The sequence below is a fragment of the Musa acuminata genome, chromosome BXJ3-11 (genome assembly GCF_036884655.1).
Source record: "Musa acuminata AAA Group cultivar baxijiao chromosome BXJ3-11, Cavendish_Baxijiao_AAA, whole genome shotgun sequence".
NCBI classification, from domain to species: domain Eukaryota; kingdom Viridiplantae; phylum Streptophyta; class Magnoliopsida; order Zingiberales; family Musaceae; genus Musa; species Musa acuminata.
The window spans coordinates 31,239,372-31,267,370 of NC_088359.1; the positions used below are offsets into that span (position 1 = coordinate 31,239,372).

Consider the following 27,999-nt stretch of genomic DNA (forward strand, 5'->3'; position numbering starts at 1 on the left):
AATACGAACGTTATGGTTTCAACGAGGGCTGCCGCGATCCACATTCAAATACGTGGACGGCTGATTGGGGGGGTCCAAACAATAGCTTTATGGACTATGATTTAGTGTACATAAAAGCGTGCGTTATAAAGATTACCAATTCATTTCCAACGCAAATAATCCACGATGATTGCAGATATTAAATATATAAACACGCAATTGTATATATATATTTGGTAATAATTAGGGGTTTCTTTAATTGGATTAATTAAGGTATTAATAGCAAAAGAAACAGGAGCAAGAGAAAGAGCTTGATGGGCCCAAAAGGAGCATTTGGACCTACCTTTTATGGGCTGTAGAACTGCTCGATAGAAGCCTGTCAAAATGTGAAGCTGACGAGAACCGTTAAACCCTAACCGGCCGACCGCTCCCTCTCTCCTCCTTCTCAGCGCTCCGTGCTTGCTGGTGACGAAGGTATGACCGCTACAGCTCGCTAAGGATGCTGGCCCGATTCGTTTCCCATCGCGTCCCCTTCCACTTCGTAGCCCTAACCACCGTAGCTTCCTCCCATGTCCGCCGCGCCCCGTCCTCTCCCCCTCCTCTCCGGCCTCCGCCCACCTTTTTTGGTACTCTTACTCCTCTCCCTCTCCCTCCCTCCGATCCCAATTCCACTTTCTTTCCGTCTCTGAGGTCATTCTCGAGCAATCGAGGTGACGATGACGATGGCGACTGGAAGTTTACGCCGCAGTCCGACGAGGTCGGCTCCGTATTCGGGGAGGAGGAGGGCGACCTTGCCGGGATCGCTGATGCCGCAGAGGGCGGATCGGAGGCGGCCGCCGCCGGGGCCGACGTTAAGGGCGGGGATCTGTGGGAAAAGGGTATTGTGACGGAGGGTAAAGGGGATATTTTTTACGGCATCGATCGGGAGTTTGTGGCCAAGGAGGGCGGAGTAAGAGAAGGGAATGAGGAATGGGAGACGGCGGAGGGGTACAAGCCGTGGACGCTTGGTGACGATGATGAGAAAGGGGACTTGTTCGGTGTCGTCGAAGAAGGGGAGGCAGGGATTGAGGGAATCGATGACGGTGGTGTCGAGGATTTGGATAAGGCAAGGGCTGATGAGCAGAAGCAGCTGGAGAAGAAAGAGGAAGAACTTTTAGCTGCTTTGAAAGGTAAGAATCACAGAACACATCTCAAGAAAGGATCTTCTTGTTTAATGTTACTCGATTGATGTTAATCTCAACAGTCAATGCTTATGTATGTACCCATTTTCTGCAAGCTGATTTGTAATTATCATTGATCTGGAATTTTCTATGTTGCAATATTTATTGAAAAGGTTTGAGCTTGTCTCTTCAATAATTTGAAGCTTATCCTAGTTGTTTGTTGTCTTGTACTGTCACCTGTGCTGATATTATGTTTGGGAAAGAAACTGCTTCTTTCTTTAGGTTTCTCACAAATGACTGGTCATGTTTATTGTTGGTTTGATGATGAACTTTCTTGCTGTATCGTCTCCCATTCCAATTGTTTTGGTTCTCAAAATGTCTTGTTCCTGTAGCAAGTGGCATGAATGACATATGGCAAGTAGCAGTCTCTATTCAACAACAACTAATGTCAAGTTGTCTTGCTCCTACAACATATAAATATGAAAAAAGCATGAATAATCTGAGACACAGGCTTTGCCATCTTTCTAATGTGTACACAAGAGAGAGAGAGAGAGAGAGAGAGAGAGAGAGGACTCAAAATATATTTTATGTGTTAAACATCTTTGTTCTATGGTTACATGTAAATCCATTGAAGTAAGATTATTGATTTAAACCTAATACCTGTGTGAAGGAATTGTATGTTTATCTCATCAGATAATGTTGCTTCTTAGTTTCTATTGTTGTTGTCTTTTCACTATTTCTTCTTGTGGAATGATATATTTCTATTTCATCATGGAATGCTGTTTCTTACCTTCTTTTGGTGTTATTGGTGCTCTTTCTTCTTGTGAAGTAAATATGATAAGATTATGAGAATTAAAATGAGAAATAATATATGTTTATTTCATCATAGAACATTGCTTCTTAGTATCTTTTGTTGTTTTCTTTGCTCTTTCTTCTTGTGAAATAAATGTGGCAATGTTGTGAGAATTAAAATGACATCCGAGGAAAACATAATCTATCTTGTTTTTAGCTCGTTTTAGCCCTTTTTTCTTTAGAGTGGTGGAAGTTCTTGATACTAGTTTTCTCTGAGAGATTTTACTCTTCTGTTTTGGTGATCGTGCTTCTTTGTCATCTTTGTTCTTTTGGTTATCTAGCAGAACTTTTTTGGTAGTCCAATTTCATATCTTGTTATTTTACTTCTTTCTTTTAATTTAAATATCCTGAAGATAGTACAGGATAACTGTTAGATAGTTGAAGATGTTTGGGTTCTGTTGTATTGTATGTTGGTACTTTCAGAGTAGGACCAATGAATAGATAAGAAGCTCCATTCATGTTAAAGAGACATTGATTGCTTGCATCTTGTGTTTCTCCTTAGTACACAGCAATGCAAACTGCTTAGGGCTAAATGTTTAAAATGGCAGGTCCAAATCGGGCATTTGGAGATCTCATTGCAGCATCAGGAATCACGGATGATATGATTGACAGTTTGATTCTCTTGAAGGATGTAAGCGATGTCAAGGGTTTGCCTCCCCTGACAGAAATTGAGGACAAAGCTATTGCAAGATTAAATGAGACATCAACAAGAGTTGAAATTGAGCGGAAGAAACAGGAGGAAGTAGCAAAAGCTCGGGTTAGAGTGGTGGATGAGAAGGGGAGAGCTTATGGAACAGGAAGACGAAAATGTAGCATAGCTCGTGTATGGATTCAACCTGGTGACGGCAAGTTCATCGTCAATGAAAAGCAATTCGACGCTTACTTCTCAATTCTTGATCATCGAGTACAACTTCTTCAGCCTTTCACTGTGACAAAAACTCTTGGTCTCTGGGATGTAAATTGCACCGTCCAAGGGGGTGGAGTTTCTGGTAAGCTTTATGACTACGAAATTATCTTTGTTTTGAGAATTATTGTAGATGAACGATCCAATTTTAAGTTAGAAAGTAACAGTGATTTAAAAGGGTGCTTGAGCGCTCGCCTAGGTCTCAGGCAAGACGAGACGAGGCTCGAGCCCCTCATTTAAGGGCCAGGTGGCGCGCTTCAAAGAGGCGTCGCCTGGGCGCTCGCTCCAAACTAGGCACCGGGTGCTTCGGGCAAGCGCCCGGTTTAAATAAGCAAATCGAACCAAACTTTTAAGTTTGGTTTGGTTAAATAACATAGTTTCTTACCTCAAGCCACCCTTCACGCTTGCACGACCCCAAGGAACCCTAGTGTTGCTTCTGCCTTCGTCGTCGACACTTTTTGTCGTTGCCTCCACCACAAATACAAAGGACCAAGCCTTCCTTTGTCGTCAACTGGAGAGTCCGACGCCCCCCGTAGCTTCCTTCCGCTGTCGCTCCATGTGCAGTTCCTTCCATTGTCGAGGGAGTGGATCGCAAGTTCCTTTGCCATCGACGGACACCCTCTGAAGCTTTTGTCGCTGCTGCTGTTGCTGTCTGTAACTTCCTCCATTGCCGTTGTTGTTGTTCGCAACTTCCGTCGCTATCACTGCTGCTGTTCGCAACTTCTATTGTTGTCGTTGCTGCAACAATTTTAAACTAATCCTCTGTTATTGTTAACATTTTTTTCTCCCCTCTAACTATTGTTAATAGTAAATAATATACTGTTAACAGTATATTTTTAATTTAATATCATATTTTATTTAAATATTTTTATTATATTATATATTTTTATATTTTAATATTTTATAGCATTTCGTTTCGCTCGGGTGAGCGCCAAGTTTTGGGACCTTGGTGCCTGACGCTTTTTAAATCACTAGCAATTACATGTGTCGTGAGACATACTCCAGCATTGTTATAAATTCTGTTTTTCTTAGTTGACGAACTGAAAGACAAAAATTACCTTTGGAGATTTAGAGAGGCTATCTTTTCTTGTTTTTAGCTATGGGACTGATGCAACCAACCTCTTCGCTATTGCAGGTCAAGTTGGTGCCATTCGCTTGGGAATCAGCAGAGCCTTGCAAAACTGGGAACCAGGGCTCCGGCCTTTCCTAAAAGCTGGTAAATACTCTTACCAAATTAGTATTTAAGATATGCTGTGATAAAATTTAACAATCCATTTTAAATCCTAGCATTGCAGTGTAACCTCATCCTCATTGTGCTTCTCATGAACCCCCTCTTGGATTTAGTAACCGACCTACCTTCATCGCCCGTGTTTAGATTCGAGTAGTGTGGCATATAGTTGTGGTACTTATTATCCAACTGTTGACATGGCTTGTGTGCTTCATTTAGCTGGCTATTTGACGAGAGACCCACGTGTAGTCGAACGGAAGAAGCCTGGAAAGGCCAAAGCCAGGAAGAGCTTTCAATGGGTCAAGCGATAACAGGTGTGGTTGTCATTCCCTTTCTCACTGGAGATACACTACCCTGTCACCATTTAGGGGCTTACGATGTTGATCTGGAGATGTATCATTTATAATGTGCAGGTTCTTGCACATCTGCTGCTCTCAGCTATTTGGTATCGCTGGCCCCAGAGTGATGTTATACCTCTGCTTGTTTTGTAGCCTGTAGCCCAAGAGATCTTACTACTTGCTCATCCACTTGTGATCATATAATTAATTTATTTGAGCAACTGTAGGCATCCATCTATCAATCTTTTGCTTGTCAGCTTTTATGTGGACCTTCTGTGTTTCAGAATAAAGCGAACCATCAATTTTTCGAAGAGACATCATTACTGTTCCAGAATTGAATTGAGGAAGGTAGTGATGTCTTGTTGTTTTTAAAGGTAAACGGTGTAAATCCTTTTATCAATAATGTTTCTTTAGAAAATTATAAGACCTGAAAGTGAATCAGATTATCAATTTATATTTTACATTGGAAATTGTGCAAAATGATATGTTGAACCTCATTTCCCTTCTATCCATCTCTTCCATTTTCTCCCATTTGACAAACTTATTGGTAATATTGATCTCAATTTATTTTTATATCTGAGTTAATGACCTGACAAAGATACACTTTTAGATTTATTTGGCGAGGATTAAAGATTCAATTATCTTTTTTGATTTATTTGGCAAGAATTTAATAAATAAACATTCAAATATTATCAATATTTTTTTATACCAAAAATATTGATCTTCTTCTTTATCTGCATAATCCACTTCTCTAAAATCACAAGCTCAGAACAGGAAAGCGATATGCATCACAGGAAGAAAACTTGCTTCTTTTTCAAGTACTAAACGACACACAACACTCGAAACTAACAGCAGACGCACACAAACCACAGACAACAAGATAGAAGCAAGAGAGAGAGAGAGAGAGAGGGAGAGGTCTGTTCTCTCTCTCAGCCATGGTGACGAGAACAACATCCTCCGAGGGAAGAGGGTTGAGACAGTAAGCCATGGCCTTTTATTTCCATCACCAAGTCCGAACACAAGTCACTAACCCCACAACACAACCACCGATGCTGCTCCTCTCCCTCTTCAAACTCTATCATCTCCCTCATTTGCAGTTGCAGGGATCGCAGGTGCAGTTGGATCCGCACTTGCAGCCATTCTCGGACCCTTCAGCTGCCATGTCCAACTCCTCAAAGTTCCTGCAACCAACCCCAAACAATGTTGTCCATCACTCGTACAGTAATCATGTCAAAGATCAACGTTTTCAGAGTTAGGAACAGACCCTTTCTGAGGAACAACCCCCATAACCATGGTTTGGGCGGTGGTATCCCTCTCGGTCAACAAGTCAGGGTACATCTTGCATCTGTCATCCACGATTCACAAACACATATATTAGGAATTTGATTCCGAGGAAACAAAATACAAGGAAAACAGATCTTCCTACCAAAATCAGAAGAAGTAGAAGAAGAAGAAGAAGAAGAAGAAGAAGAAGAATTCTCAAATGTTAGAAATATTTTATGAGATGGTGTTAACTGCTGGTGTTTCGTTACCCTCCGCAGCCGCTGCCGCACTGGCAGCTCGATCCACATCCGCAGTTGCCTCCGCAGCAAGACATCCTTCTTCTTCTTCTTCTACCTTCTTCTCCCCAAACAAAGCAAACCCCTCTCGACAGCCTGTGATGGGAGAGCGACACCACCGCGTCTGATTTATAGTGGGAAAACGAGACATCCACCGTTCACGTGTCGAAATCAAGTGGCCCTCGAGGTCCCCGCCGTGCGCGTCGGTCCCACCAAACCTGCATGCAATCGTCGTCTCCCACGTAACTCTATTCCCGTCTCACCCCACGCGAACTCCTCTCTCTTTCTCCGGTTTCTGCAGTTGGAGATGGCAGATTGCGTGGTCGACATGAATTGATGAGAGAGACTTCCTCTTCACGACACAGTACTGTCTGCACTCCGGAAAAGAAGAAATGGGCACCTCAATTATCCATGGACGATCGAGCGTGATGGAAGCGATCCGGCACAGTGAAGCCTCCGACCTGAGCTATCCACACAACTGTATCATACATCATCTGATAGGTTCAGCATCCTCCGCAACACAGCCTGAGAGAGGACTTGTCTCGATCTCATACGTCGAGAGACAGCGGATGATGGTGTGTGACACGATCTGAGACTCAAGCCACCAACACATCACTTCATCCGAAGACCATATCGATACTTGCAATGAGTGGTATCGTATTAATATGATACATCTATTCAACGATCATATCCTTTATAATTAGTACATATAGTAATCCAAATTAGGTTCATATTTCTTATTAATTCCAACATGCTATTCCACTTTTTCCTGTTCTTTTCTCGAGATTCATAGAAAATGCCACTCAGCTTTTGGTCCACATTATTGTGGGGAAGATGATCTGCCCCTGCATAGCACCTCGCGTCCTTTTTCTTTTTCGTTGCTGTTCTTGTCGCCTACAGTCACACCCACCAAAAGCTTAACTCGTCAATTTTATCTTGTTGGATTGAAGAGTTCAGAAGCCGATAACGTTGACTTAGATCCATTCGATAGATGCCTATCAATCACCTAATAATTAGAATATTATAGTAATTCGTTTAGCATCATCGTCGAGGACGGATGAGTCAGCTCAATTGATTCTTAATTAAAAATGTAGATCCCTTCTATTGGCTCCTCGCAATTGATGTGGAGAGTGGGTGTTATCGGTAGAATGAAGGAATATATAGGGATAGGCGGTTCACTAGGAGCGATCTAATCTTCGAGTAATGAAACTTGATTTAAGAGATGAGTGATCCCTTCTACTGGGTAGCCTCTTGGCCATGCCTCCGAGCTATATCGATGACCATACATAACAAGACTATGTCATGACTATCTGGCTCGACCCATTTGATGCTTAAATAAAAAAAAAAAACAAAAGGAGGAGAAAGACAATAGTATCGATTGTGTAATCAATAGAGTAAAAAGTCTCTTTTTGTCCGCTTATCTTGGCTTAGCCTTTGACTGACTTTTATACTTGAGCGCTATGTAGAGCAGATAGACCTTCATCAAGACCTCCTAATCCTACGTGGTGGACATTTAATGTGGGCGACTTGTCGGCATATGCTCCGAGGGACAACGTATGAAGACTATCGAGATGATACCTCCGATCTGATTTTCTTGCTTCCTAGAGTCAACCATTAATGTAGAGCCAGATATATTTTTTCGATTACGAGATCGATGAGTAAATTTTGTAAACTCATTTCGGAAAATCAAGACAAGTGACGTGATATCCTATCCTATCGACAGTTTTAGATAGTAATTGATTCCAAATTTTTATTTAGGTGTTGCTTAGAGGAAATTAAAAAGTTAAAATTAATATTTAAATTTACTAGTCCGTTAGCCATATAGAACTTTTAATTATCTTTGTGGTATTAAATAAAAAACAATTAGTAAAAACAAAATAAAAAAGCCTGCCATTTCTGAACTTTGAGGGAAGGCTTGCAGAGGCTGCGAGAGGTCTGTCCGCAGTGATGTGAATGGAGTGTTGAAGGATCGAATTATCTAAATGGGAAAAAGAGTTTATGTTGGTCCGTCTGATGGAGGGATTATATAATGTCTTTGGAGAAACTATTATTAATGAGGACCAATTATTTTGAGCAATGGATCAATAATTTCATTGGAAAGTAGCGAGGCATTGAATTCGATTCCTCATCATGTGCAGGAAGGCCCACTGTGAACAGTGAGCCGTCCTTCATGTTGCCCTGTTCGACAATGAAGAGTCGCTGAAGTCTAAAAAGCTTCGTGATATGATTAGATTCCTCCGTAAGCTGCTCATCTCTTGCCTGCTACGGCTGACAACAAGTTTTGTTCCTCTCTGGTGGCAAGTGGTGTGTGTGTGCCATCAATAATGGCGTTGGCCGCCCCCACCCTTCCTCTTCCTGTTGCTCGTGGAAGGTAGTGCCTCCTTTGTCACCGGTACGCTTTCGCCAAGAAAACCCCACCCCTTCGCTTCTGGCCCTCTTCTAATGGTTCCTCGCTTCAACGTGAGCTGGCCATTCCTAAGAGAAGAAACAGACGATACCGGAAGCAATAAAAATCTTTGATTTTTGTGCTTTTCTTTAACCATCAAATTTGATGATCAGCTCGTGTGTTAAGTTTATTTGAGACAAGAGAGTATGTTCGATGATAGATCATTTAACCTCATTTAACCATCAAATTTGATGATCAGCTCATATGTTCCGAAAGAATAAAATCGTACGGGTACGTCCAAAACGAATAATTCTTTTAAAACTGATAATTTTTCGATCAAATTATCCCTTATCAATATATTATCTTAAGTTCTTATTTCATTATGAACTATAAAGTTGTTGATATTTTAAAAATGATGCCTAAGTTTGATTAGTCTAATAATAAATAATATCTTAAAATTTAAGTTTGTTAGATTGTGGATCAAACCTATGTATCCATCTCGTTTGACTCATTCAGAAGATGATAATGTGAGAGACTATCTTAGTCTCTTTCCATCTTTGTCTCTCACGACTATTCCAACCTACCTGTCTACCTACCATCAAAATAATCAAAGATTTTGGACTGTGCATAACAGTTACTTGATTCCATGAAGGTGGCATTTTAGTACTCATACAACAGAGCAGCCATCTGCACATAAAAGCTACTGCCACCAGCCATGGAACCCAGTGAGATCACTGAACGAGTAGGCCTTCTGTTTGGCAACCCACAACTCAACTTCGATTGCCGATGGCTTCCCACAGTTGCACTGCGCATGCTATACAGAAGGATGTGGATGGATTGGTTGTGCACAATATACTTGGTGTTTCGCCAGACCACACAACTTCCCCCTGACCTGATCAAAGTGTTTTACGGAGACACGCATACATACAAAAGACCTGATGAGGTTCTTAGCAGGCAATGGGATAAATACCATATGGAGGACTCGAAAGAAATGCACGTATATGGCCTCCTGCAAGCACTGGCTCTGTTAAGCGGCGAATTGATCTGTTAACAACCTTTCTCGATTAAAGGAGAGATGGCGGAAAACATACCATCATAAGCTAGTCACTCACAAACCTCAGGACACTGATACAAATGGTGGTTGGCTGGTCCAAGAAAAAGAGAAAGCAAGGAACAGAATTCAGTGGGTCGGGTAATAGTATCCACCTGCAGTACCATCAAAAGCTGATGGCATCCCGTATGGCATTGCGGGGTTGGGCACGAAGTTGCTGTTGGGCTTGTTAGCTAAGCCGGCCTGGCCCTGCATCCCATCCCTGGCATACTGCTGCCACATGACCTGCTCCTGTCGCAGCAGCAGCCGTTTCTTCTCCGCGTCTGCTATCTGCACGAAGGCAGGCGGAGGGATGCTAAGCGACGCCGCGAATGGGTCCTGCCCAATGGTCTTCACGGTGCCATCAGGTGCAGGAAGGGCGAGCACGGGAGGGGCGCCGCCTCGTCCAGGCCCAGGCAAGGCCATACTGCTCGCGCTCCCTCCACTTGCCTGGGCGTTTACGTGTTGCCTCACCGCCCCTTGATCGTACATGCCGTTCAGTAGCAATGGATGGAAGCCTCCGCCTAATGTTGCCTTCTGCTTCGAGAGATTGCTGGCTGTCTCCACGAGCATCATCTCCCAGTCTGCTTTCCCTGTTTCGGCTGCAGGGTTTTGCCACGCGGAGGTCACTCCTGTCTCGCCATCGGATGATGGGAATGCTTCCCAGGAACCATCGGAGCCATTAGCTGCCACCGGGGCCTGGAAAAGAGCCAGTTCGAGATTGTCCACAGCGGACGCGCTATCATCTCTTAGATCCACCAGGTCGCCTTGCTGCTCGACAGGTTCCGCTGCGACCTTTGCTGGCTCCGGCGCCTCTTCCTCGTAATCGGGAGGCGCTGGAAGAGCTTTTATGCTGTTCATGGTTTCTTCGGGTTCTTCGTCCCTGGTCTCCGTGGGCGCAGCAGGGAGGGCCTCTCTAGGGGGGCTCCTCGTCCTCGTCGCTCTGTTCCTCGTGAACTCTTCCAGTAGCTCCAGAAGCTTGTCGGTGATGCGCTCCACCTCTGGGTACTCCGACGACCTGGCTACTCCTGTGTCCTTGGACCAGGCATAGAAGACACAAAGTTCATCGATCAGCTTGGCGGCACGAGCATAGGCCTCGAACGACTTGACGCAGTCATGGTAGTCCATGTCAAAGAAGCCGTCGAGAAGTATGGCTAATATCTCGGCTATGTCTGCATATAGCTGGAAGCTCTCGCTGAGGAGAGGATAGAGCGCAACGAGGATAATCCTGCTGTGCTGTGCATTGCCTCTGGGGCGGCAGCCGAGGAAGCTATCGAGCACGTTCAGCAACTCGTGCATCCTCCCCAGAACACTCTCTGGCTTCATGCCCTTCAGCGGTGTCCGCGGCTTCTTGTCTTCCCTGTTCCGCCTTCCTCTGTACTCGCCATTGCCATTACCCGGAGAAGATGAGTATGAGGAGCTCACATAATTTCCGTAGGCATATGGATCTGGCAGCGGAGATCTCTGGTTACCACCGCCTCGCTTCGTTTCGTAACCCATCCATCCCAGGCGTCGATCCAGATAAAGAGCGTAGGTGCGGACGAACGTAGAATGGTCCCAGGAATTGGAGTGTGCCTCGTCGCAAAAATGGGACATGCAGAGGAGGCGGGCACCCCTGCGGTTGGCATAGAGAATCTCATGTTGGAACGCAGGATCCCCATCAGTGAGAAGACGATGGACGAGCATGAGCGCCTTGAGGGCCACGACCCAGTCGCGCGTTTTGGCGAGCCTCCTCGATACAGAAGCGACGCAGGCAATGACGTAACTGCCGGAGTAGGATGTCATGTTGAGGATCTCCCTCAGGTACTTCTCGTCGGCGGGTTCGTCGTCGTGACTCGTTGCCTTGACGATGGCCACATCGAGCTCAGGGGCCACGTTACTGGACATCATAGCCAGGCCAATGCTGGTCTGGTCCTTCACTGCCCCCAGAGCCTTCCTGATGCTGGGTGCCATTATATGATCTGCAAATGCCAATCTCGTTCAGTATCAGAAACAGAAGGCCTAATCTGACTCACAAATCTCTCGAACAGAATTGACAACAACTGGTAAGCAATACAAGTTGATGTTGCTATCTATGATTCATAACTATTCAGACCAGTTGTAATGTTGTCATTGGAACAAGGAACTTCCCATGTTAGAGATAAAGTGACAATGTAGCAATTCATCATCATTATTATCCTCTACAAAAGATAAACTACGGGTTGAATTGATACAATTCAATTCATCATCATAAGAGATAAGAGATGTAGAGGAAGACTTAAAAATGACTTTGACTTTACATAAGAATTATAAATAAAATTTTATTCATTGTAACCCCAAAAAAAATTGTATATAGTCAATGCTGTATGGTTGAAACATCGTAGCTTATTATTGTATATCCTTAGGACTACGGTTTGAATTGTGGTTTGACATGGTTCAAATGCAGTACCATGTTTGACCAAAAATGTGGTGCATATAAACACCATTAGCATGACGAACCAAAAGTTGGACAGAACTGAATGTTATCTGAACTATGGACAATTTGTCGAACAGTTAGAATTCGTCAAAAAGTCTATTCTAGATTAGTCATCGCATCAATTTGGCATTCGAACATGTCATGCACATTTTGAAGGAACGAAAAGCACATAAATTTCGTGGATACGGCGCATCTACTTTTAGAGATACAACTGTGGACATTCAAACTGTGATGTGCTGATAACATAGCTTTGGAGTCCATGCAATTCGTCGAACACCTACAATGCATCTACAAGTTTATCCTAAATCATGGCATGCATCATCTCTTATCACAAGTCATTTGATTCGATTAAGATAGATAGGAAGATAAATCAGCAAGACTTGCGATCAACAGTGAATTGGACCAAGATTTTAAAGCAAATCGGATTCAGAACCGATGTTCTGCTCGAGTATCTTCCTACAATCTGATGTCAATCTTTATCTAGAAGATGGCCGGTGGAATCCAAACAACAAGATCTGGATTTTAAAGCTTGCCAACTCGATCTTTGAAAGATGACGATAAACCAATCGAATCAAAAGAAGAGATGCAAGTCACCAAATCGAAACAACTGACCGGATCCTCCTCCGCCGGAGCTACTCGGACGCACCGATCTGCCGCCGGTCCAGCACTCCTTATAGGTCTCTCAGTCCTCGCCCTCGTTGTCTGCTGCTGACGAAGAAGACGGAAAAGACTAAAGGAGAGGGCAAGAGAGAGAGGTTTCTCCTCTTTTCTCGCTTCCCTTCTTGTTGGATTGGAATCAAAGGCGATGGGGGCGGATCGGAACGAGAGATTTCGGCCGATAAATATCGGAAGGGAGAGAAAGAACGTTACGAGAAAGAGAGGGCCTTTTTTAATATTATTATCGTTATTACTTAACGCCCTTTATATATATATATATATATTTATTTATTCTTACAAATTTGGAAATTACATAATTGCTTCTATATATTTGATATGATGTGATCCCCATATATTTTTTCCTTAATATCATCAACCCACATGGTAATAAAAATATTAGGACGGTTCTCTTTTTAGATTTTTTTTTCGGATGATATTTCTTTTTATAATTTCTAAATAGTAATCTTAATTTCTAATATTTCAAAAATTATAAAACTATTATTTTTTCTTGTCTAAATCTTAAAAAAATTCATCAACTATTTATAATTTTTATATTAGTTTTTATCTAAAATATTGTGATAAGTAAAATATCATCGATCAATCGTCATTTAACATATGACCTTTCGCGTAATGTCCCCATGGATTTGTCCGCATGGACAATGATTACTGTATATTATGTCCTTCTCATATCGCTTACGTGAAACTAAAGTCAATAGTGATTGTCATAGATGATCGAAGATTATCACATCGTTCAATATTTTATAAAATATTTAATCCCTTTGTGACTCATTTTAGCGCAATAGTAAAAGATTATTTTTTGCTGCTTACATTCACATGCACCAAAATTGGAAAGCCTCTCATAATCTTGGTTTTCATTCGAGTAATACTTTATGAGCTCAATGTTATTACCTGGAAGGCATCTTGGATAATTTTATACATATAGGTCTGGATCATATTAGACTGATTCGAACATCAATGACATCTTCTCATAATAAAATAAAATATAATTTTAATAAAAATTTGTTAGATTTGAATGAGAAAATATATGATGATTTTCTAGGGATATTTTTAGAATTTTTAAAATAGGAGTGACTGTTTTAAAATTATGAAAAATGGGCATCATTAGAAAAAAAAAACCAAAAAAAAAAGAAATTTTCTAGCAATCACCCAAAATATTATAATCAGGATAGATTGATTGAAAAATATATAAATAGCTAAAATACTTTTAGTATTAATGTGAGTTGATATAAATGTTAATATACATTAGAACGGCACCCATTTCGAATGCGACTGTCTTATATAGAACATAACATTATTTACAATGTAAAGCCAATCCAAACAATTAAGAATTTTAGAATTTGCAGATTTATATTAGTTTAAAAAAATGAATAATCCATGCAATCAATCTCAAATAATTTAAACATGTTATTGTCAGCTTGAAATAATAAATTAGAAGTTTCTTCTTTGTTTACGTTTTTTCTGCGTGAGTGACTGCTACACTTATTTTTGTTTTGTGTGCTGATGTCGAGATAGAGAATGCATTCTTAGTTCTAAAGTTATATATATATATATATATATATATATATATATATATATATATATATATATATATATATATATATATATATATATATATATATATATATATATATATATATATATATATACTTTTTTTGTGTTTTTTTTTTGTGGGAATTCAAATCCTTCCATATTCAAAATTTTAAATTATAAAAAATATGCTACCTAGATTGATTAGTAAAGACCTTATTAAATCATTACAAACAAGTGGAACCAAATATCCATCTTACCATATTTTTTTTTGTAAAAATATTAATTATAAATTTAAATCAAATTGCTTAAAACACCTTTCTAAAATTATGAATGACACATGAATGTCGATATGACTCGGTCGATATATGTCACGTTAGTATCAATAGAAACCAAAAAATATTCTATAAATTAAAAATGATTGAAAGTATTTTTCTAATCCTAAGCACTGAATAGAATATTCTTTCCATCATGATCTATATGTTTTCCCTCTTTTTCACTCTTTGTATATATAAAAAGATTTATTCGACTACCTTTAACATTAAAATAATCAAATAAATAATATTTTGAGCAATCCTTACATAATTCAATTCAATTCCTAAAAACCTGATATGATCTCTTCAACCAAAATACATATGAATGATATATCTATTTTGAGCAAAAGGAATGATATATTTATGCACCTGATGCATTCAACTTGAGCAAAAGTATAGTCGCTTAATTTGCCGAATTATTTTCATGTATTCAATGAACCCCCAATATTATTAGAAAGCTACAAAATCAGTTGTTTAATCTATCATATCATCATATTACATGCATGTTAGTCTTGATTAGTTTCACCTAGGCTCACCCATTGCACTGGTATGCCTTTTTTGGGGGGAGAGGGGGTTCTCTACCAAATGGAAAAGTAGGTAATACAAGCTAATTATTTCTTTTTGTAAGGCTCAATAATGGTAAAAACAAGTAAATAAGTGAGCTGACTGATGAAACTTTATGAATTTGACAACCATAGTATATTTGTTTTCCCTTTGTTTTAGATACTACTTCAAATCCTTTTTAGATACTGAATTGACAGTGGCAACACTGGATGATGAGATGAGGCTTTTCCCAACAAAGGTAAAAAACAAAAATGGAATAGTTGACTCACACCAAATTGTCAAAAATGACAAACCTACATTGTCACCCATGGAAAAGTTGACCATGGTTTGACTTGTCTTCTAAATTGTGCTCCTGTCTCCGGCTGCTTGTGTGCCTCCACCTTGAAACATCTGATCTTAACATGGGATACTCTTTCTCATCAAAAATAGCCACTGTATGTGCTCCAAGAATCCGTGAAGCATAGCAAGTGTGTGGTGAGAACTTCAGATGAATCCAAGCATCAGAAATGTAACGAAGGATATGGAAACCGCAGCAAAGAGTCTCGATGATGATTGACATCGGCGTGCAGTCGATATGGAAACTGCAGCAAGGTGGTGAAATGATGAGTCGTGGTCATCTTCTTTCTCCAGAATACATGCAGTAGGAGTCCATCAGTTGTGCGGAGGGGGTTGAGGAAGCAGCGTGGCGAGGAATGGCACCACGAGAACTGCTCCTGTAATGGAATCCCGAGTCTACATCATGACATGCCTTTAGATGAACTCTCGGGCGGAGGAACTGATATGATCTTAACCGAACCAGTGCTACTTTGTTGGTCGTCGACTCATTCAAACACCACATGGCGAATCAATCGTCGAGTACTTCCTTTTCCTTTTTCCCCCGTCTTGAATTCCCTGCAACTTTTGCTTTTCTGAGACCAGCCAGATCTCGCAGCAGATGCAACCACAGGTCGCTTTGGACGCAAAGGGAATAGGCGATGAACAGCGAGTATGTGTGTGTGCAATGGCAAAGCGTTTGCTCTCCGTCTGCTCCTGTCTTTTCCATCTCCAGAGTGATCATGACTCCATGGAAATCCACTCGACCTTTAGACTCTCCAACACCAAGTATATGAATTGCATCATAGCATTATAATATGAATCACATGAGGTGCATGAGATATGGAAATTCTGATTCCCACAACCGATAGGGAATACTACTAATCGTCCCGAGTGCCTGAATTGGAAGCATCTGTGTCAGGGCTTGTGAAAACTATATTGTTGGTGTAGGCCAGTGGGGGATGATGCAAATGAGGCCAACCATGCATCATTCCGGTAAACAATGGAAAAGCTCACGCATCCCATCAGCTCCCACACCCTGTGCAATCAATCACACCGTGTGGGCTCCTTCCGAGCAACCCCAACATTCCAAGATTCCACCATCAAATCAAACAATGACAGCAGAGCTGTCCTAGGAGTCGATTGATATCCACTTGTCCACCTCTTCTTCTCCTCTCCTTTCTTCACCTCAGCACACACAAAATCTAGAGTTCTGTAGCACTAATTGGTACTGTCATTCACGGAAAATCCTTGTCATCTTCCTCTTGGATTGGCCATCGTAAAGTTGGCGGTGGGAAGAGTCATTAAAGTTAAGCCGGAAGAGTGGTGTGTGTGGGTCTCTGTTTGAGGAGTATTGCCTCTGCATACCGTGCCTTGGCGTAATCAAACTCAAAAGGTGTATTCATGGCGAAGGCTGTCTCTTTCAGCATCATTTTCTCAGTGTCCGGGTGCGGTTTAAGACGAAGCTGGGTTTATTGACTCGAGAATACTTGGAGGACTTCTCATGGTGGCGGCCTCTTCGCCCTCCACCACCACCACCACTCGTAAAGCTAAAGCTGCCCTCTCGTCTTTGCTCTCCCTCTCTCTCTCTCTCTCTCTCTCTCTCTTTCTTAGACACATATGTATGGCATTAGGATTGCTGGCCAAACCAGACAATTAAGGCTTGCACTGTTGACATACATTGTCATGCACAGAATTCCGAGCTCCCACACAGTGCACACCTCTACTGTGGATTGCACTTCTCGTGCTTGCCCTTGTGGTGCTTTTGCGACCTTGGCTTTCTCCATTCGCTCACACCAACACACAGTCTCTCTTAGGTTTCCACTTCTACCATCTGACAACCAAAACCCAGGGAGGCTTCTCTCTTTTCTCTCTTTTCCTTTTATTTGTACATCGTCTCAGACTCCCTTTATTCTCTTAAGGGCTACGAAGAGGAGGGGGAGACCGCCTTGGTCTTCGGGAAAGCGACGAGAACCCAGATTCCCTGAGGCATGCACCCCTTAAGCTAAAAGGACATGGATCTTTCGGCCATTTCACCCTTACACCTTCCTTTACCTCGCATTTTCTCCTCCTCTCTCTCTCTCTCTCTCTCTCTCCCTCCTTCTCGTTTTCCATCGTTTCAGTGCATGACTGCGTGCTCTTCCACTCTTATCACTAACGAATTCTTGGTGGGATGCATGGATTTTAGTGAGATCTTGGCTTCTTCAGCTTTGTTCTATAGCACAATCCTACATACATCAATATGTGTGACGCTGAGGAGTGCAAAAAAGGAGAAAGAGAGAGAGAGAGAGAGAGAGAGAGAGAGAGGGGATAAATAGTTGTGACGTGTTCGAGGAAGAACACAAATCAAATCCAACACCACACTGCGCAAAATAAAGTTCATGTCTCTCTGTCTCCCATCTGCATGCGTGCAGATGTTCATGGATCCATGTATGAATGAGAATACACATCAATGCATTGACATACTCGAAACATTAATATGAAAAAGATATATATATATATATATATATATATATATATATATATATATATATATATATACATACATATATATACATATATATATATATATATATATATATATACATATATATATATATATATATATATATATATATATATATATATATATATATCCATCATAAGATCACACATGTGAGAACCTATCATTTGCTGATACATAGCACTTATGACCACTGATTAATCCATTGAAATGCAGAAGTTAAATGGACAAATTCCTTGTATGGAACGATTGAGGTTGTCAAGCTTACAGTGGATGGCAATGCATGGGAAGACATGAATACACATGGATTCCTGCATGGAATGTTGGTCAAAAGCTGTTCTACTTGGCTATATCTCAAAAGGTGAGAACTAATGCTTCATAAGAGCTTTAATCTGAATGGAATCACACAGAAGTGCAGCAAAAGGCTTCAATTGGAAACACTGCCACTTTAAGCGATATAATAGATCTAGAAGTTGAAGAAGATGAGAGCTTCTCAATGGAATTTTCTTGGTTGTGGAGATCGATCATCCAGGTGTTGAAGTTCATGAACAAAAGCATTGTCATGAGTTTACATGTAACTTCATTTTCCATATCGACTTCTAGCAATGACATATATCATGGCATCTCTGTGCCTAAATGAAGTATTATTGTCCATGCCAACTCAGGATCGAAAAGCTTCAACACTTCATGCATTAAGATTCTATAAGCGGAGTGTAAGATACAACAGCACATTAATTAGAGAACATGAGGAACAACACCAATCCAAATAATCTGAAACAAGAAACCTACCTACCATTGCTAGAGCTTCTTTTACAGAGGTTTTGCTAACAGATGCATGCCATCCACCATATCACAAGTTAAACCGGTTTTTAGTACTCTACTGCTTCATCTTCTTCCTCCTCCAGTAGGTCTTCTTGAAGCCATTGCAAAAAAACTAAGCTTCCACGTTATAGAACCATCAGTGCAGAGGACATCGCATTAGAATATGTTGCTAGAAGAAGAGTTGAATCCGGAGAGATCTGTCATCCATCCTCCGGTGCTACTGCTGCTGCCTCCGCCGCTCCAGAATTGGTCGTTGCGAGAAACACCAAGATACGGTCTCGGAAAACCAAGCAGCTGTTGGCTGTCATCCATCTTCACCGAAGCCAGTTGGGTGATGAGTCCGGAATTGGTCGGTTTTGTTTGAGCTTGCCCTGTCGATGAACCACCGATGAACCCACCACCATCACCGACGAAAGAGAATAGCCCGGAAGCCGGTGTTGGCGCAGGTGCCGGCGGCTGTGGGAGGTCCAGTCCGCCTATCAGAGAAAACTGCTGCATTTGCTGAAGCCTCAGGTTCTCCATCCCGACGCCGCTGCCTGGGGCGCTGCTGCCGCCGCCACCTAGCTGGTAGTCCAACGTATCCACGGGTTGGATGCCTGAGAAGCTCACACCAAAGTTGGTCGCTGCGAAGTCGGGAAGCGGGTGCAACGAGGCCATGAACGGCAGCTGCGAAGCGAGCAGCGTGGTGGATGCGATTGCACCACCTACGCCCGACGACGTGGCCGTGGAAGACGAGGAGGAGGCACCGGTCTGGGTGGTGGTATTCGAGGACTTCGAGGAGCTACCACCGGCGGTGGACTTGGTCCTCTTGTTGCGCCGGCAACCGCCGCCGACGGGGACGTTTCGGAGGGCCCCCCCTCGCGTCCAGTAACGCCGGCATGTCTTGCAGAAATGGCGCGGTTGCGACAAGGAGTAGTTGTTGAAGTAGCAGAACTTGGTGTTTGTGGAGTCGCAACGCGGGCACTTGAGCCCTGGCTCCGGCTGCGGTATCTTTGCCAGCCGAGCTCGGTCCGCCATCGACCCAGGCCTCATCAGGCCAGCCATACCACCGTCAGGGCGCGGCGCTGCCAATCCTGGTGGAAGCTGGGAAGCCTCACCGCCACCGCGGCCGCTGTTTCCCTGCTGGTGAGCCTGTTGCTGCGGCAACGAACAAGCAGAAAACAGAAAGAAAGGGATAAAGCACCAAATCGGAGCCACCGGTGTATTCAAGCAGAGATTTCGAAGCAAAAGGATGAGGATTTTTGGGCTCTTTCGTTATACCTTTTGGACATGGAAGGCGTCGGAGGAAAAGATGAGACAAGGAAGAAGAGAGCTCACCTGGTTCCAATTAGGTGGATCAAGAAACACAGGAACTGATGGGAAAACCATGGTTGCACTCCGTTCCTCCACCACACCTTCTTCCCTGGCGATCTATTTCTCTTTTGTCAAAAGGTTGATGGGGTTAAGAAGTGGTGGAGGGAGTTGCAGAGAGCACAAAGGAGGAAGGGAAGGGAAGAGAGATAGAGAAAAGGAGAGAGAAAGGAAAAGGAAGGGTCTTATTTCTCTCCTGAGTGGCTTATATATTATAATTGTCATGGTTGTGTCTGGTTGGTAGAGAGAGATTCTTAGCCTTTAAGCTTTTAGGGTGATGGCATATGCAGGAAGGGAGAAGGAGGGAAGTGGTGGCCGCTTCATGCATGACAAAGGTGAGGTAGAAATGAGATGAGAGGGCTACATCCTCACTGTAAAAGAATATAATGGAGAGACAGATGGCTATTCTACATGTTCTAAAGAGAGAAAAAGGTGGGAGGGGAGGGGGAGGGGGAGGGGGAGGGGATTAAAGCTTGTTCTGTCCCTGGTAGTAGTAGTATCTGTAGGTAGAAGATAAATGAAGATGCAGGAGTCTTAAAGCTTGACATGTATATGTGTGTGTGTCTCCACATGTCATGTGGGTGTCAACAGCTCCACAGTGTAGATGATTGACATGCAGTCGATGATGTGTTCCATTTATTCCACCGTACATGATGGATTGCTTGAGTGATGAGCACTTCAACCTTCTCCGTCTGTCTCATTAAAGTGGATGGTAGAGTTTCTTGCGGAAGCTTTTAGGGTTATCTTCCACTTCCACTTTGCACATTCTATTCATCCTCTTGCTTGTGCTATGATCGATCCTTTTTTGTTGGTTCCAATTGTATAAGCTCAAAAAGAAAGTGATTAAATGACATGGAGAAGCATAAAAGACGTAGATTCGTAACTCATTTTGTAATATCTTATGATAAATATCTTATGATAATTTTTTTCTATTTTTTTTTATTTTTAACACATAAATAAGTGATTTTGGTATATCGAACTCACTTAACATGCCTTCACCACTTATCTTTTAATCATATTTTGACAAAAATATTTTTTTAATCAAGTTTGATAATATTTTTTTTCTAACGAATTAACATTATACTATTGTCTATAAATTTATAAGTTTCTCTGGATAAGTGTACTTGAATAAGAAGACGGTCGAAGAAAATAAGAATGATAAGAACCAAAATAAACCAAATAGGAAGAAAAATATGACTATTTGATGTTTTCTTTCCTTTTGTTTGGTTTTATTATAATTATAATGGGTTAGTGAAATCATAAGAGTTGGGGATCTTTGGCTTCTATTGTGTGACCTTCTAAGATTCATACATCCCATGATGTGATCGTATGTACCACATGCAGTTGATTGATCCTCCACCCACAATGCATGCCTTATCCGTAGTGATACCCAATTATGTGATCATACTAAAGAATCGGGTGATGTTTCATTGGGTAGATATAAAAAACAATTATTGTTCTTTTGTATTAGTGACGATAATTATTTCATTCTCAATTTCATTTTTATCGGACAAATTATCTTACGTTACCAATCTGTACAAATTGGAAAGACGTGGGGGACGACTCCGCCCAACGGTGGGCCCCACGCCGCAATTATGGGCCGGGCCCACGTTATGATCCAACCAAGTGATGGCGCCGCGTCCCCGCGGGGCCCGTGCGACGGTACGTACGTGCTGCGGAAGTAGTGGGTCGGCGGATGGGGTCCACTAAACGGAGGGCCAAGATGCACTGGAAAAGCACCCCCGGCTCCTACGGGCTGACCCGTACGTGTCAGGATCTTACGGTGATGATGACGTACATGTAGATTTGTGCACCAAGCAATCTCATCCGTCGGATTCTATTTTCGTGTACCGGTGGATTTTTAAACCTAATTCAAAATCTATTTGGAGTTTATTATTATTTCAGAAATTATCGTGATATATATTTAAGCAAACTAAAATATTAGATAGAATCTTTGAGTGATTTATCTAAAAAAAACTCTTTTTTTCTTTCTTTCCCAAATAATATCTTTAATTTTCTCAAAAATATCATATCTTTAGCCTATCGTCACCATCCTCCTTCCTCACCCATTGCCTTTGTCTCTTCTTTGATGCTCCTATCTCAAATGTAACGTCTCCATTGTGTTGCCTCATTTCACGCCCATCACCTTTCATTATGCTCGCTTATCAAATCCTATATATTGTTTTCATCATTTCTGTATTTCTTTATTTTTACTGATCAATTATATATGCTATCTTCGCCTTTACTCTTCTTTATGGAACAAAGCCGATTGAAGTGATAAGCGAAGAAGATAGTCAACACTAACGATATGAAGACGACAATGAGAAAATATATATATTTTTATAATTATAGAAATTAGAGATATTATCTTAAAAAAAATATGCTATATGATTAAAAAAAACAAAAAAGAGAGCTTTTTTTTTTAATGAAAATCACCCTTATATTTTATTATTTTCATATAATAAAAAGCCATATAAATCTTTGGTGGATTATGTTTTTTTTTTTATAATTTAAATTCAATTTTGTATTTTTTTTTCATATAATTTGAAACCCAAATCCATCTTATTTAGGCTTCGACGGGCGGGAATGCAGCTAACGCTAGTAGCGTCATCGTTCATCCGCTTACCAGACGAAACAACATATTACAGTGGACGCGATCGGGAAGAGCGAGTCGACGCATCATCTCCTCTGCTTCTCCGACATATGACCCAGAGAAACCCTAGACCACAGATCTCCGGAGCAGAGCTGTGATGGCGGGATTCCTTTCCAAGCTGAGACGGATCCACCACTCGGTCTACACTGGACCCTCTTGCTCGGATGGTAATCTCGATCTCTCGCCTTCATCCTTGTCAAATTTCTCATTGAATGAATTGGTGTCTCAAAGATTATATAAAAAGAGTCGCTTTCTTCTTATTTTTTTTCGTTAAGAGGTTTGGGGAGAACCTGGTGTCAGCGACCATTACCATAGCTTGGATCAAGATTATGTGTTACTTGGGCGTTTTTATGAGGTAATTGATTGAAGTCCTTTTGAACCTTTGATTTCCTATGAAGCACCGGCGAGAAGGCTTTTCTTTTAGGGGAAGAACTTCACTTTTCCCCCTTCTTGAGAGACACGGACTCATGTTCTTGTAATTGGTAAAATGGATTTGGTTATCGGTACTCATAAAGACCGATTGTTGTTAGTATTATTACTGAGATAGGATAAATGCCAGAAGAGCTTCTTCCCATGCTTATTCCTCTCGGCTCTTGACACATGGTAAAATGCTTATTTCTCTTGCCTTATGCACTACATTGTCCATGCCTTATATTGAGTTAGGTAATTATTCTCTGGTTTCTTATAATTAAGAACAAACATGTTACACTGGAATCTTGGAAGAGACAAAGGGCTAGATGGACTAAACAAGCTGATTTTGTCCCAAATAGAAATAAACATAAATCTCAAGTACACAGCGAGAGGATTTATGCTCTCTGTGTGATCCCTATGCTATAATATGCGTTCTAGGCCATAAATCTCATGTGGGTTAGTGCTTTTCATCCAATTTTGGTATTGGATTTTATTGTTGATCCTGCAGCTTGTTCTAAGGTGATTGTTTTGTGATCTTCAAATCAAATACATTCCATAGGGTACTTCGGATATTCATGCATACAAAAACCACATGATTTTAGCACGTCGTACCATGGACAAAAAAAATTTAGATTGACTCCACTGCTCATTGGAAATAGTTGTTTATGTATGATTGTCCCCCAACTTTCACCTTAAGAAACTGATGGATTTGTTTTCCTTTTTACCAATTTTCTACAATTATTGTCATGAGACATGAATACTCGAGTCTATTGGATAGGTATGCTTGGCCAACCAATATCGAGGTCAAGTTACGTGAGTGAGTAGGAGTAGGCGCTCATGTTATTTTCTGCATTCAATTTTTGTTGTAGATATTTGAGGGTGCAGTAAGTGTCAAAATTTTATGAAGATGAGAAAAGTGATGGAATGATTGAAAGCATTTGGGATGAGAAATTCAAAATTTGAACTGATGGAACACACACCATGTGGAAGAGTTTGCCAATATCATGATTATCAACTTTTTCGGATATGTAAATTCATTTTACTTTTGAGGTTGCTATTGCTGTGTAACCGAATTCCAAAATTTGATTATATTTTCTAACATATTGATTTTCTTTAGACATGATACAGAAACAATATGCTGCTACTTTAGTTCAGTCATATTTATCACGCTTAGCACAATGCAAATTCTACTTCACTTGACTGGCACTACGTTGTTCTTAAGCATATCAATAACACTAGTTTTCTTGAGCGTAAGTATTAGATTGTTCCGTTCAGTCTACTATAGCCACTGAACTAAACATTTTCTCCTGCACCATTCTCTTTACAGATCATTAGGTGTTCTTTCTTCTGTAAGCAAGAGGCATTTGGCTTTGCACCTTTCGGTTATTATGGTTTAGGTATGAAGTTTCCAGTTAGATATGATGTGTCAATCCCTGCCCCTGCTACACTTACATGATCTATTTATTTGTTATTTACAATGTCCAGGTACAGCACCTTTCAGTTACTGTGCCCTATTGGCATCACAAGTGAGGTTGCCGAATGCATTGCCTCACATCAAGGTACTCAAAACATGGGAATCAATTTACCTGTTTCAAGTATGTTTGTATCTTATGTCAATTTTAAATGTTTTCTACCTTTGAAATCAATACTTATTGTGTCACATCAAGATACTTAAAACATGGGAATGAACATAACTTTATAAGTCCTTTTAAACCTTTAGAATCAATATTCCTTGGTCATTTTTTGTACATGATCAAAGTTTGAGAAGTTATTGTATTAGGATACCCAACACATGGGTGCTGCTTGGTTTAAAGTAAAAGCTGATTACCTGTAATGCCAAATTTATGTACGGTTTATCCTAAAGCTAGACACATAAAATAATATTGATAGATCAGTAGTTCTCTGGCAACTGACATATACAGTGGAACTCCCAGAACCAAGTTTTAGTTTTTCTTGCCTTGTTGATTTTATATGCGTGGAAAAAAGATAAGAATCTTCTAGATAAGAATGAAATTCATAATAGGGGGCCTACTCTTGTGTTAAATAGGACTCTGTTGATTACCCTTTAGTGTCACACCGACCTCTACTCTCCTTGATTCTCACTTTAGTGGTTGTTATCAATATTCCTGTTGGTCTGTTCCTCATAGCTTGTTCACATTAGAAAAAGGCTAATTATGACAGGTTATACTATATGTAAACAAGACACAAACACACACATGAAAATCACAGACTTTAATGCTTTCAAATAGTATATCCAATTGTGTGTCATCAGAAGTCAGAAAAAATTGAAACAGAGAAGTTCTAGTAAATGAGGTCAATGTTGTAAAATTTACAAATAGCTATACATGGAAAACTTTGTTTCAAAAGCTTCTCATCACTCCCATTTTTTGCTGGAAGAGAGTGCTCTGACATTAAACAATATCCACAAGACAATGACTTTATTTCACTAGATATGTGAGTGTTCACATGACAGAGTAACTTCTGTCACTAGTCCAATACTAACGAGGCTTTTTCTATTTCTTTCTTCTTCTCGGGACATCTGGAGGTTTGAGAATGATCATCAGGGTTACAATTTTAACCAATTTCTGTACATGTTAAATGGTTTTTTGCTTTTTGGTTAGTGCAGGTATTGCCATTTGACTAGCTTCAGTAACACAAGGTTTCCACTCTTCTTTTTGCTGAAGAATTGCTGCATTATTTCTGCTTGCCTTGCGTAATTCTGAAACTCCCATCTTTTTCCCCCCAGAATATAGTACATTCCCGTGCCATATTTAAAAGTTTGGCATAATTTTAGACTGAAATTTTGGCTAGTAACAGACAGGAAAGAAGTACTGCTTGGTGTTCATCTGATAGGATTCTTGCTGCTTCCAGTTGTGTGCTATCCAAGGGAAGTAAAGCTGATTGGAAGATAAGGATTTGTCGGTTCACTGGCTCAATCTCATCACTGAGGACTGAGACAAAGTTGGTGGTGGCCAAGCATTTCTGTGGGCACTCTGTGTGTGGAGCTCCCACCCCCATGCTCCGCACCTTCCTGGTAATAGAGATGCGAGGTCATGGTCATCATACGTCTGGACTCTTGCAAGCCACATACAAAAGCAAGATAGTTATGTGGGGGAGCTCCACATTCACAGTCGAAACTAATCATGCACGGGCCCAGAAAAGTATCTGCAGAGACGTATTTGATTCTTCCTCTTCTGTTTGGTTTGCGACCTGCTCTGCTCATCAGGATCAGTAGATAACTGTACATGGGTGTCAGACGGCATATGCACTCGGAATATTCATCTTCATTAGCATATAGATATGAGTCAGTATCTCGATTACTTTTTAGTAGTATAATTCAATGGTTGCAACGTTCTCATCCACATATTTATTTGGCTCTACGTTTCAGATGCCCAGGACATGAAACACAGACGCTGCATGTAAATAATGGACGAAGTCTGCATCCAAATGTGCAACAACAGAGGGCAAAAAGGCAAGTGGTCCAGCAAGAAGCTTGTCAAGACTTCAAGTTCAACTTGTCTTTCCCTTCTGTATGCTTCAGCTGGTGGTATCTCAACTTTATGTTCTCCAAACCAACTCGGTGAGAGACCAATATGATCCATCATAAGACTTATCTAATAATAAACATCTTAATGATTATATTGACTTCCTCGTAACCATAAGCAATGTCATCCGTCAATTCATAGCATTACAAAGTGCACCAGACTATAAAGGAAAAGGACTCTGTTTCTGTTCCCTTCCATGTGTTGCCCGGTGCCTGCCCATAGTTTAGAATCCTTGGATCTAATATGGAGATACAGTCCAAATGAGATGATGTGGAACAAGTGGTCGTAGCCTTTCTTTTTTACCACTCTAAGTCAGTAGTCTCCTTTTAAACAATGACTTAAGGATAGGCTTTTAGTTTCTTCCCTTCTGGGGATATTGATATTCTTACATTGCACCTTTATTCATGGTCATTTTCTTGAATGCTGTGACTATTGACTTGTTTGGGGATGAACTGCATCCATGGATCTCACTGTGAGGAGTTGTTGGCTCTGCTTTTGAACTGTCAAAGCTGATATCCAACATGGAGAGTGCAATAGATATAGGTCTACTGGCTCTGAATAGCCTACAGATTCTAGACCGGGTATCAATTATTGAAAAGTGCACCAATGATTCACGAAGCTTTTTCGGGGGTGGATAATAATTTCAACTACTCAACAGTGATTGATTGATCACACCATCATCAGTAAGCTTTTTTGCAATCTTTCACTGAAGGGTCTCTACAGTCTTTTTTTTTTTTCACTAGTGGTGTAGTTCCCAGCATGTTCAATTTCCTGGGAAGACCAGATGACTTTTGATTCCTGTTTTCTGAATTATTCTTGTGTCTCTGAAACTCTGTGGAGATCTTATGAATTCATCACTTCTTAAACCTGTCCAAATTAGCTATGCTACTGATGGTCTTTTATACATGCAGTTACATGAAGAACATTCAACTCTGTTGATTTCTAGTTCTCATAAACTTAGATGCTCACAGAATTATGATTATGTCATAAAATTTTAGCATTATAGTGAATATGTTAATCATAGATTTCTCATTTAAGGTGCTGAGCCTTTGCTTCAACTTTGAACTTGCAGATTTTGTTGGATTAAAAGTAAGCTGATGTGTGCCCTTACAACTATTGCTTGCACTAGTTATCAAACTGCTTGTTGCATCCAAAAATATTCTTTGGTAGGTACAGAAGCACAACTTTGAGACACCAAAGGTTGCTAACTGCATGCAGCTTATCTACTTCGCAGTTTTCAGCTTATATAAGCAGCTGGAGAAGTTGGAATAACACTACAGGCATCTTAATATTCTACTCTTGTCTTAGACTGAGAGGACTGGTTCTCTATTCTATTTGGAAATATCTTATAGTTTCTATCAATAATGTT

General features: G+C 40.9%; 5 protein-coding genes across 6 annotated transcripts; 2 read left to right on the forward strand and 3 right to left on the reverse strand.

Annotated features, from left to right (window-relative positions):
- The first annotated feature begins 356 nt into the window (after positions 1–356).
- Positions 357–4,776, forward strand: LOC103972306 (small ribosomal subunit protein uS9m). The gene is made up of 5 exons (XM_009386604.3): positions 357–1,148; positions 2,540–2,980; positions 4,031–4,111; positions 4,343–4,437; positions 4,537–4,776. Exons 1-4 carry the CDS (start codon positions 479–481, stop codon positions 4,432–4,434), a joined length of 1,284 nt encoding a protein of 427 aa, XP_009384879.2. The 5' UTR covers positions 357–478; the 3' UTR covers positions 4,435–4,437; positions 4,537–4,776.
- A 478-nt stretch (positions 4,777–5,254) lies between these two features.
- MWMT2A (metallothionein-like protein type 2) lies at positions 5,255–6,151 on the reverse strand. The gene is made up of 3 exons (XM_009386605.3): positions 5,994–6,151; positions 5,726–5,806; positions 5,255–5,642 (listed from the first exon to the last, which is right to left on the reverse strand). The coding sequence occupies exons 1-3, from the start codon at positions 6,056–6,058 to the stop codon at positions 5,549–5,551; spliced, it is 240 nt and encodes a 79-aa protein (XP_009384880.1). The 5' UTR covers positions 6,059–6,151; the 3' UTR covers positions 5,255–5,548.
- A 3,294-nt stretch (positions 6,152–9,445) lies between these two features.
- On the reverse strand, positions 9,446–12,780 carry LOC135652448 (putative clathrin assembly protein At2g25430). The gene is made up of 2 exons (XM_065173380.1): positions 12,564–12,780; positions 9,446–11,457 (listed from the first exon to the last, which is right to left on the reverse strand). The coding sequence occupies exon 2, from the start codon at positions 11,447–11,449 to the stop codon at positions 9,587–9,589; it is 1,863 nt and encodes a 620-aa protein (XP_065029452.1). The 5' UTR covers positions 11,450–11,457; positions 12,564–12,780; the 3' UTR covers positions 9,446–9,586.
- Positions 12,781–18,514: 5,734 nt separating this feature from the next.
- Positions 18,515–20,373, reverse strand: LOC135652912 (dof zinc finger protein DOF5.1-like). Of its 2 annotated transcripts, none has more exons than XM_065174240.1 (2): positions 19,989–20,373; positions 18,515–19,802 (listed from the first exon to the last, which is right to left on the reverse strand). In XM_065174240.1, the coding sequence occupies exons 1-2, from the start codon at positions 20,037–20,039 to the stop codon at positions 18,828–18,830; spliced, it is 1,026 nt and encodes a 341-aa protein (XP_065030312.1). In that variant the 5' UTR covers positions 20,040–20,373; the 3' UTR covers positions 18,515–18,827. The 2 variants fall into 2 exon arrangements, with proteins under 2 accessions (XP_065030312.1, XP_065030311.1); XM_065174239.1 differs by having other exon boundaries at positions 18,515–19,808; positions 19,989–20,369.
- Positions 20,374–22,638: 2,265 nt separating this feature from the next.
- LOC108951738 (uncharacterized) lies at positions 22,639–27,904 on the forward strand. Its single transcript, XM_065173460.1, has 6 exons — positions 22,639–22,841; positions 22,950–23,029; positions 24,413–24,482; positions 24,571–26,389; positions 26,474–26,665; positions 27,703–27,904. Exons 1-4 carry the CDS (start codon positions 22,772–22,774, stop codon positions 24,723–24,725), a joined length of 375 nt encoding a protein of 124 aa, XP_065029532.1. The 5' UTR covers positions 22,639–22,771; the 3' UTR covers positions 24,726–26,389; positions 26,474–26,665; positions 27,703–27,904.
- Positions 27,905–27,999: the final 95 nt, after the last annotated feature.